General features: G+C 52.2%; 1 protein-coding gene across 1 annotated transcript; it reads left to right on the top strand.

Moving 5' to 3' along the window:
- Nucleotides 1-6,825: 6,825 nt before the first annotated feature.
- On the top strand, nt 6,826-9,864 carry LOC144792323 (apelin receptor-like). The gene has a single exon (XM_078667279.1). The coding sequence runs from the start codon at nt 7,647-7,649 to the stop codon at nt 8,718-8,720; it is 1,074 nt and encodes a 357-aa protein (XP_078523405.1). The 5' UTR covers nt 6,826-7,646; the 3' UTR covers nt 8,721-9,864.
- Nucleotides 9,865-10,135: the final 271 nt, after the last annotated feature.

Genomic DNA, 10,135 nt, shown 5'->3' with positions numbered 1-10,135 from the left:
AGCACCATCCACTCCGGATCTCCAACTGACCCCTGCCCCCACCACGTCTTCAACAAGGCCGAATCCACCATCGCACCCCAACTCCGGAACATCATCAACACCTCCTTCAACACCGCCACCTTCCCGGAGAGCTGGATTTATGCCGAGCTCAGCGCCCTACTGAAGAAACCAACAGCGGACCCCATCGACCTCAAGAACTTCCGCCCCATCTCGCTCCTCCCTTTTCCTGCCAAAGTCATCGAGAAGACCGTCAACAGACAGCTGGCCGCCTTCCTCGAGACGAACGGATCCCTCGACCCCTCGCAGTCCGGTTTCAGAGCCAACCACAGCACCGAGACCGCCCTCATCGCAGCCACCGACGACATCCGAGCCCTGCTCGACAACAGGGAAACAGCGGCACTCATCCTCCTGGACCTCTCTGCAGCGTTTGACACTGTCTGCCACCGCACCCTAGTTCAACGCCTAAGCAACATCGGCATCCAAGAGAAGGCGCTGGAGTGGATCACCTCGTTCCTCGCCGGAAGAACACAGAGAGTCCGCCTCCCCCTGTTTCGATCCGAGGCCACCGAAGTCATCTGCGGCGTCCCGCAAGGATCATCACTCAGCCCCACCCTCTTCAACGTCTACATGAGACCTCTTGCAGCCATCGCACGCCAGCACAACCTCAACATCATCTCCTACACCGACGACACCCAACTGATCCTCTCCCTCACCAGAGACCCTGCCACCGCGAGAACCAGCCTACACAAAGGAATGAAAGACGTCGCCGAGTGGATGAAGAACAGCCGCCTAAAATTTAACTCAGACAAGACGGAAGTCCTCATCCTAGGACCATCGCCCTCCGCCTGGGACGACTCCTGGTGGCCTCCCGCCCTGGGCACCGCTCCCAAGCCAACAGACCATGCACGCAACCTGGGCTTCATCCTGGACTCTTCCCTCTCGATGACCAGACAAGTCAACGCCGTCTCCTCATCGTGCTTCAACACCCTACACATGCTCCGCAAGATCTTCCGATGGATCCCGACCGAAACCAGGAAGACGGTCACCCAAGCACTCGTCACCAGCCGACTGGACTACGGAAACACCCTCTACTCCGGAACCACAGCCAAGCTACAGAAAAGACTCCAACGGATCCAGAACGCCTCCGCCCGACTCATCCTGGACATCCCCCGACGCAGCCACATCTCCGGCCACCTGAGGGACCTGCACTGGCTCCCCGCCAGCAAGAGGATCACGTTCAGGCTCCTCACCCACGCACGCACACAAGTCTCTCCACGACCTGGGCCCCAAGTACCTCTACGACCGCCTGACCTTCTACACGCCCACTCGCCAGCTACGTTCTACTAGACCCGCCCTCACCGCCGTACCACGCATCCGAAGAGCCAACGCCGGAGGCAGATCCTTCTCCTACCTGGCGGCCAAGACATGGAACTCCCTCCCCATCCACCTTCGGCTGACCCAGGACCATCTCGCCTTCAGGAGACAACTCAAGACCTGGCTGTTCGAGCAATAGCAGACGCCTTCCCCCAAGCGCCTTGAGACCCTTTCGGGTGAGTAGTGCGCTATACAAATGGTTTGATTGATTGATTGATTGACTGTCATTGAATCCAGATATATGATACAACAAGTAACATTATACCTACAACAAGTCACGACTATTGGCTTTGTCAATGGTTGTTAGCTGCATAAGATAAATAAGCAGCAACTATGGCTTGTATATAATATTGAACAAGCATTTACAATGCAACGGTTTCGCCTTTGCAAAAGTTAGAGCTATTGGCATTTTAAATGACAACATTTTTATTTATGTGTTGGTTTTAAAAACAGATAAATAAATGGCATTGTCATTTACAATGCCAATAGCTTAATCTCTCGCAAATGCCACACACACACACCCACAGAGAGCCCCCTCACAGAGCCCCCCCTACACACACACAGAGCCCCCCCACACACACACCCACACAGAGCCCCCACACAGAGCCCCCCACACACTGCGAGCCACCCCCACACACCCACACAGAGCCCCCCCACACACTGCGAGCCCCCCCACACCAGATAAGTTTCCGCTCTCAGACCTATCATATGAAAGAACAAAAGTGAAGGCCAGATTAATATTTCATAACACATGGACGTTTTTCTGGAGTTTGTAAGCGGGAATGAGATTAATTCTAGTTACCACCGCCTTGGAGTTCGAGGACTACATAATATTTATCATTCCCTTCCAGGAAATCCTAGCTGAGCAGATAACACAGGCGCAGCGGTGTGGCCCGTGCGGCGATAGCAACAGGTAGCATAGCCTACACGTGTTATCTAACAGGAGGCAAGCTGCTTACAAGGCATAAAGGAAAAATATTACAGGGAACATTGGTTGTGACTGAAAGTGCAAAGAATGGGGTATGGCATAGAGACAATAGCCTTCACACGGTGGCAAGGTTTTGGATCGAGCATATGTCATTTAGCAAATGTTTGCTGACATTTACGCCCAAAGACTCATTAAATTCACATGTCAGATTGGAGGCTCTATACTTGCAAATGCTTCTCTAAAAAGAACATGGCTAGTCCTTTGTACCTAGATTCCAATAAGTGAGCCACCTGCGATAACTTCAACCTGCAATGTTCTCAAAGACTGCATAGAGAGAAGAAGGTGCTGAACATGAATACATGTACTTCACTCAAGCCGATATATGGGTTTATGTATGCAGACATCGCCTTTGAAGTTACACGGAGTGCTAAATTTCAGCCTGCACTAACATTGGGTGCTCACCAGTACTCGTTTTTTGGGGGCTCTGGACTTACTTTTCAGCATAAGACTTTGATCCAAAGCAAGAGAAACAAAGGCAGAAAGGGGAGACATAAGGGGGAAGAGAGAGCTAGTGAAGAGGGGCAAAGAGAGAAAGCAGACTACAAAAAGGACCCGACAGAGAAAGAGAAGAGAAATGAAAGAAGAAACAGGTATGAGGCGGAATTAAAGCTAGATAGCCTCTGTATTCGACGACCCTGGCATGTGACACCCTGGACAGCAGGCTCGAAAGAAAAAATGTCAGCCCTTGCCCTCTTTTCTACATCAATTTCATCTTATCAATCACCCAATCAAGAAACAAAACCTACTGTGCTAACATACGCCTATACGGGATTGGTGTCACTACAACGCATGCTTTTACATCGCATGCCTTTACAACGCGGTTTTTACATCGCATACCATTACAACGCATAATGCTTTTAGGCGCTGGATAGTGAATTATTTAATTTACTATTCCAACTCCAGTCCCCGTGGATAGCAGGGAAGGTGTTGGATAGTATATTAAATACATTCCCTATCCTAGAGCGCCCCCCAGCGCATTGCGTTGTAATGGTTTGCGTTGTAATGGTTGCGATGTAATGGTAGTGCGTTGTAAAAAATTCGTTGTAAGTGATGTTCCCCGCCTATACGTGCTACAAAGCTACCATGGGGTAAAACAACTGGAAACAACCTTCTGAGGCTGATCAATGGACAACTGTGCATTGCACCAGAATGAAATAAACCACAGTGCACATGGACATAGGGCTTAACGGAGATCCATAACAGGGTCCCGCTGAGTGCCAGACAATATAATCCATCACAGGCAATCCCTTCATCTACCCCATCCTTGCCTTGAGATACGACTCATCTTCAATCACAGCCAAATACAATGTCAACAGACCACCTCGACTCCGACCAACGAGGATGCCAGAATCGTAAAGGATCTGAAAGCGCGTCGTGATCATACTAATAATGGGAATGCCCTAAACAAATGCGCTTAGCATAGCACACTAGATTAAACAAGCTGGAGCAAGGGTCAGTCGGGAGAGCCAACCACATTGGCTCTCCCGACCACGAACAACGTAGGAAAAAAAATAAAAGGCCACGGACAGTGGGCGGGAGGGAGGAGGCACGGACAGTGGGCGGGCAGGCGGGAGGGAGAAGGCACGGACAACGGGAGGGAGGGCGGGTACAAATAGATCGCTGACGGTGGGAGGAGGGCGGGATAACTCCTCGCTCGGCGAGAGGAGTGGGCGGGAGGGAGGAGGCACGGACAGTGGGCGGGCCGGCGGGGGATAAACAAATGGATCGCTGACGGCGGGATAACTCCTCGGCGAGAGGAGTGGGCGGGAGGGAGGAGGCACGGACAGTGGGCGGGCGGGGGATAAACAAATGGATCGCTGACGGCGGGATAACTCCTCGGCGAGAGGAGTGGGCGGGAGGGAGGAGGCACGGACAGTGGGCGGGCGGGCGGGGGATAAACAAATGGATCGCTGACGGCGGGATGACTCCTCGGCGAGAGGGAGGGTGTGGGGGGCGGGACTTAAAAAAAGAGTCAGAAACGCCCACGATTCGCGTCGTGACGGGGGGAAACAGTGATGGACAACCATGTCTTCCAATGGCTAGCCTCCATTTATGGAGCAAGCCAATGGAAGAAGGGGCGGGTTCAAGTCCCCCATACTGTTCTAACATTAGATTTCGCCTGCGCAAACGCTGCTGTGCAGCGGACGCCAGGCGAAACCTAAAAAGCTTTGACTTAAAGCCACAATGTTGCTGCTCCTGAGTTTCAAAAAGAAATCCATAGAGAAAATGACTCTCTTTAATGGATTTACCTCCCTCTTGGCTACAACGCTCACCTGGCATGACATCATGCCGTACTTCTCCACTAGTTTGAAGTAAGCAGTGTGAGTGAGCATGCACACATCAATGTGCCTGCTGTCACTGTAGTCCGGGGAAAAAAAGGACCGCCTGTGCCAGGGCACAATACAGAGCACGATAGAGACCCGTTCCGAGGCCCCCTTTAAAAACTGCTGGCGTTCAGCACTGGTGAGACCCGGCCAACTTAAAGCCCTGGATTATAGTATATCGTTTTTATCTTTCCCCTGCTGGCTCTTAGCCGGTGGGGTGATGCTTCTCCGCCATGTCGGACATAGAAACACATCCAACACAAGAAAAAAACAAGTATAACACTCTTGTGACAACCTACATGGCCTGCATGGTACCCGAGCAGGCAAGCGCATCAACTTCCCATATAGAGGTAGTAAGCCTAAATGAATATAAAAATACCTAACCAAGAAGCATGGGGCTTCCGTTAGCGTGCTCGCCACCCCTGTACCGTATTGTTTTGTACACTTTATACAGTGCTTCATGCTGGCCTCGACATCAGGAAGGGACGGATGCGTTCTCCATCAGGTTCATGTGCGACACTACTTGAAGTCTACGATTAGGGCGATTAGTGAGGTTGCGAGTCTACTGGGCAACGTGACTTAGTGGAGGGTCTTCTGATAAAAGGTTCAGCCGAGGGAGACTTGGCTGATCTTTAACAGTGAACGAAGACGCATGTGCGCCGCTGACCCACCCGGTTCATGTTAAGGTCAGGGGAAAAGGTATGAGGGGCATTTTGTTTACCTTAGGTATCAATTAATGAACCCTTTAATATGAGCCATTAAAACCCGTAGAAGTGCCGTCTCTGCTTCAGGTACCGGAGAGGAAATTATATTCGTGCACTTACAACAGCAGGAACACAGCAGAACCCATTCAAAGCTCCGGAACATGGAGATCCCGTGCTCCAGGCACCGTGGACCGCGGGCAGCGTCAGCGGCAACAACACAGCCTGGGCAGAAGTGTTGGTCTATCAGAGTGGCGGGGCACCAGCTGGCCCTACACTCCGCAGCTGCTCTGGGGGAGGGGCAGTGCCATTAGAGAGCTGTCATTAGGTTTCGCCTAAACTGATACAATGCCACTCACTAATTAATCTCTGTGGGATGAGAGCTCGGCTTGCAAGTGCATGAAAGGCCTGCGCTCCCAGAACGTGCCTTCACTTGTAGCAAGATGCGGCCCCATGGACTCGAGAAAGGTGGGCATACATTATGTGTCCCCACTGGTGCTGTTGCAGGGCAGCCCTGCATGTACAGCCTGCGTGACGGCTCAGCATCTCACCCTTCTGCAGACACGCCTTTATCGCAAAACACAATCTCCAAAACCCCGTCTCTGCCTTATCAAGGAGCAAGGAGTCGTGGCGTGGACAGTGACGCTGGTGGGGGGAATGGAAGGAGCGGGTAAATTTGGGAGGATTAACGGGACTGTGGGTGCCACCAATCGAAGAATGCACCTCTGCACGCCTTTGGCGCCATGGGTTTGAAGTAGCTTCTAAACATAAAGAAGCGTCTATATGACGAGGCGTTTTTTTGGCAGTGCACAGAGGTCTGTTTGGGCTATTTGGAGCACTGGTTATGCTCGTTAAGCTGTAGATTTTCATGAGGTGCATCACAGTTCTTTCTACGCCGAATTACAGTGGATGTTTTTCCGCATTCGTTCATTTTTTTTTCAGTGGAGAGATGTTAGAGTTAGCAAGGAATTGTGATGTGAGCAGGCTGGGGCGTTGGGGGGGGGGGGGGGGGAGGGGGGTATGGGGCCAGTAACCAAGACCTGTCAACAGGCGCAGGGAGGAAGAGGCATATGGACTTTTTGTTCCTGTTCATCAAACCGTTTAACAAGGATTTGTTTGTTTTCCAAACAAATGAATTATCGATAGGCGTCAATTTTTTTTTTCAATCTGTGGGATTTATCACTGCCCATCCTTTTATCAAGTGGGGAACTGGCCACGCTGTCGGTCCAATAATGAACTATCTACTTTGTGTTTGTGCAGCGATCCTTTCTAGCTGGCATCAAAATAAGTATGAAGCTTTTACTATAATGTGTCACTACAGTTTGCCATTTAGCCAATAAGTTATTTATACAATACAAGGGACCACCAAGTAATTTAGAATTACATTTTGTATTTCTATGTTGTTTTCGTTGTCCTATGAGGAGACGTACAGGAGGGCTTTCGCAGTTGATTTCCCAGTAACTGTTCGCAGCAGTGAGACACACTGGGGGGAGGTGGAGAACCTCTCTAAAACACAGAGGGGAGTGCTGAGGGATGCGCTGTGCATGGCGAGGGAGGAGTCCAGATAACACCCAGACCCTGATTGATGTCAGTAGGTGGCCTCTGCCTCTTGGCTCCAAGTGGGAGGGGAATGGGGGAGTTCTTTAAAGGGCTGTGGGACCAGCCCTCCCATCACTGCTCGTGTCCGGCTGTCTTTGGAAGCACTGCGAGAGCCTGCCCATCACTGCTCAGCCCTAACGACTGGACGTACCCTCGCTGCCTCTGCCCTGCTGAGAAAAAACCATCAGTGCCCCACGCACTGCTAAGCTCCCTCACTGTCAGCAGCTTTCGGACCGACAAGAACCGGAGGCGCACCAGCTGCCCACTCACTGCGGCGTGAAGGTCTGTCCCTGAGTTGCCACCGTGCCTTGCTGAATGTGGTGGCACCACTTGTAGCAGGATACACCGGTATCTCTCCCTTACTGACTGGTGGTGCACTCACTAACTAGATTGGCTGTACTCTGGGCCCGACTCTTCGTGACTAAAAGGTGCTCTACACTGCTGAGTGGAGGTGCCCTCTTTTTTGCACATTTATATTACTGACTGAAGGTGCCCTCATTGACCACCTGTTTTTTTGACTAGAGGTGTCCGTGCCTTGCAGTGCAGGGGTGCCCTCCTTGGCCCGGTTCTGCTACCTGGACGCCCATTGGTACTAGGGTTCTTCTGGGGTGCGCTCCTTGCTCTCGAAACCACTCCCGCCGCCTGCAAGCCCTGGAGGGGATGGAGGAGTACCAAGACGGAAACTACTACGAAGACTACGGCAATGACACCGGCTACACAGGTTGCGACGACTCGGACTGGGAGCTGTCCTTCTCCCTGCTGCCCGTCCTCTACATGATGGTCTTCGTGCTGGGCCTGTCCGGCAACGGCGTGGTCATCTTCACGGTGTGGAAGGGCAGGCCGAAGCGGCGTTCGGCCGACACCTACATCGGGCACCTGGCGCTGGCCGACCTGGCCTTCGTGGTCACGCTGCCGCTCTGGGCGGCCTACACGGCGCTGGGCTTCCACTGGCCCTTCGGCTCGGCGCTCTGCAAGCTCAGCAGCTACCTGGTGCTGCTCAACATGTTCGCCAGCGTCTTCTGCCTCACCTGCCTCAGCCTGGAGCGCTACCTGGCCATCGTGCGGCCCCTGCCGGCCGGCAGGCCCCGGTCTCGCGGCGCCCTGCGCCTCTCGCTGGCCGCCATCTGGGTGCTAGCCGGCCTGCTCGCGCTGCCGGCGCTGATGCTGCGCGACACGCAGACACGCGACAACGTCACCGTCTGCGACATGGACTTTAGCAGCGTCTCGAGCCCCGAGAACGAGCGCCTGTGGATCGGCGGCCTGAGCCTGCTCACCACCGCCCTGGGCTTTGCGCTGCCGCTGCTGCTCATGACCGCCTTCTACTGCTTCATCGGCGGCCGGGTGAGCGCGCACTTCCAGGGCCTGAAAGAGGGGCCCAAGCGGCGGCGGCTGCTGCGCATCATCGTGGCTCTGGTGGTGGTCTTCGCCCTCTGCTGGCTGCCCTTCCACCTGCTCAAGACCATCTACTTCCTGAACCTGATGGAGGCCTATAATCTCTCCTGCGGCCTGCAGAGCCTCATCGTGCGCCTGCACCCCTACGCCACCTGCCTGGCCTACATGAACAGCTGCCTCAACCCCTTCCTCTACGCCTTCTTCGACCCTCGCTTCCGGGCCCAGTGCCTACAGCTCCTGCACATCAAGAAGGCTCTGCAAGGCCAGCTCAGCAACATCTCCTCCACTATGAGCGCCCAGACCCAGAAGTCCGAGCTGCACTCACTGGCTACCAAGGTGTAGAGTAGACCTCTGCCGCAAAAGATGGCTGGTCTGCACGAGAAAGAGTGGACACATTTCGCAGCATGCTGGTGCTCTGCAAGGCACCTGGGCTGGGGTGGAGTCAGTGGCGTGCCAGGTCCATCCTTGCTGTGACAGATGCTTATCCAAGTATTGTCGGCCTTCCAAAGTCCACCAGTCTGATGTGAGTGATCTCAGTGTACTTTCCATGCAGGCCACCCTGGCTGTGTTCCGAATTAATGGTGGTGCCTAGAAGCAAGATCCACTACAAGTGTCAAGTCAGGCACCAGTGACTACCGCAAATGCGATGTCTGGCACCAAGGACTATTGCAAGTGTCACACCTAGCAGGGGGTATTCCTTCAGCTAGGGCTAAAGTGGTGACTTTAACAGGATCAGCACTTCCAGCGGAGGCAGTTCTAATGTATGTGCCTTTTGCTGTTATTTTCTGCTGTCAGATTTTCGGAATGAATTGACTTAAGGCTATGATGCCTAAAACAGTCCTGCAGACTGAGAATGAACAATTAAGGACTAGACACTATTGTGTGAGCTGGACTCATAACATTGTTTAGGGACTAACCCAGTCGATGGATCAGACGAAAACCACCTTAAATGAGCCTGAAACTGTTTTTCACCGTGCCATTCAACCTCTCAATGTAATGTAAACTGTGGGGTGGGGGGTCGTCCATTCTTAGTTGGGTAAGATGCAACCAGCTCCCCTATCTGAGCACTGGTAAGTGAACTTCTGCTGAATGTCCATGCAAGGGCTCTCTTTTAGCTGATTAACACTGAACCACCATTCCCTCTGCCCTAGCAGTTGTAGAGCACACCGTGCCTATAGCTGTGAAAGTTGAGTGTAATACAACGCCTAGTTTCTCTGTGGGAAAGTATATCCGTTGTTAGCCTTGAATTTCTTCTGTGTGTAAAGTTTGCTTCCCTTACTCCATTTCTATTTTCAGTGGATCGTCATTTAGTGTATATAGGCAGAATCGCTGCAATTCAGTGATACCAGTAACAGCATCACCTCAACCGGTAATCAGTGTTCATGCTTTATCCTGTGCAGAATGTCTTAATGTGCTAATACTGAGCCATGTAATTAGTTTGCCTTCAAGCACTGACATGTTATGCAATAAAACGTTTTTATTTTTACCTGGCTTTGTTCTAATGCTTGATTGGTGTGTGTACTTTCTAGCTGCCAAAATATGCGTTTCTTCTAATTCAGTATTGGCTGTAGAGAGAGAAATGGGAAATAAATGTAGCAAAGTTGAAGTCAGTCCTCCAAGACTGCCTGCCTTGCACATTAGGTCGTTCTGAGCAATTGTGGATGTGCCATGCGATATTAACAGCCAATCGAATCGACACAACAATCGGTCAACCCGTAACCCTGTTAAAACGTAGGCCATTATGGTTTGTCTTGGTC

This window comes from Lissotriton helveticus, chromosome 11 (assembly GCF_964261635.1).
Source record: "Lissotriton helveticus chromosome 11, aLisHel1.1, whole genome shotgun sequence".
In the NCBI taxonomy this organism is placed as follows: domain Eukaryota; kingdom Metazoa; phylum Chordata; class Amphibia; order Caudata; family Salamandridae; genus Lissotriton; species Lissotriton helveticus.
This window is presented reverse-complemented; position numbering and strand designations above follow the sequence as displayed.

Coding starts and splice junctions, on each gene's coding strand:
- LOC144792323 (XM_078667279.1), top strand. CDS start 7,647: ATGGAGGAGTACCAAGACGGAAACTACTACGAAGACTACGGCAATGAC.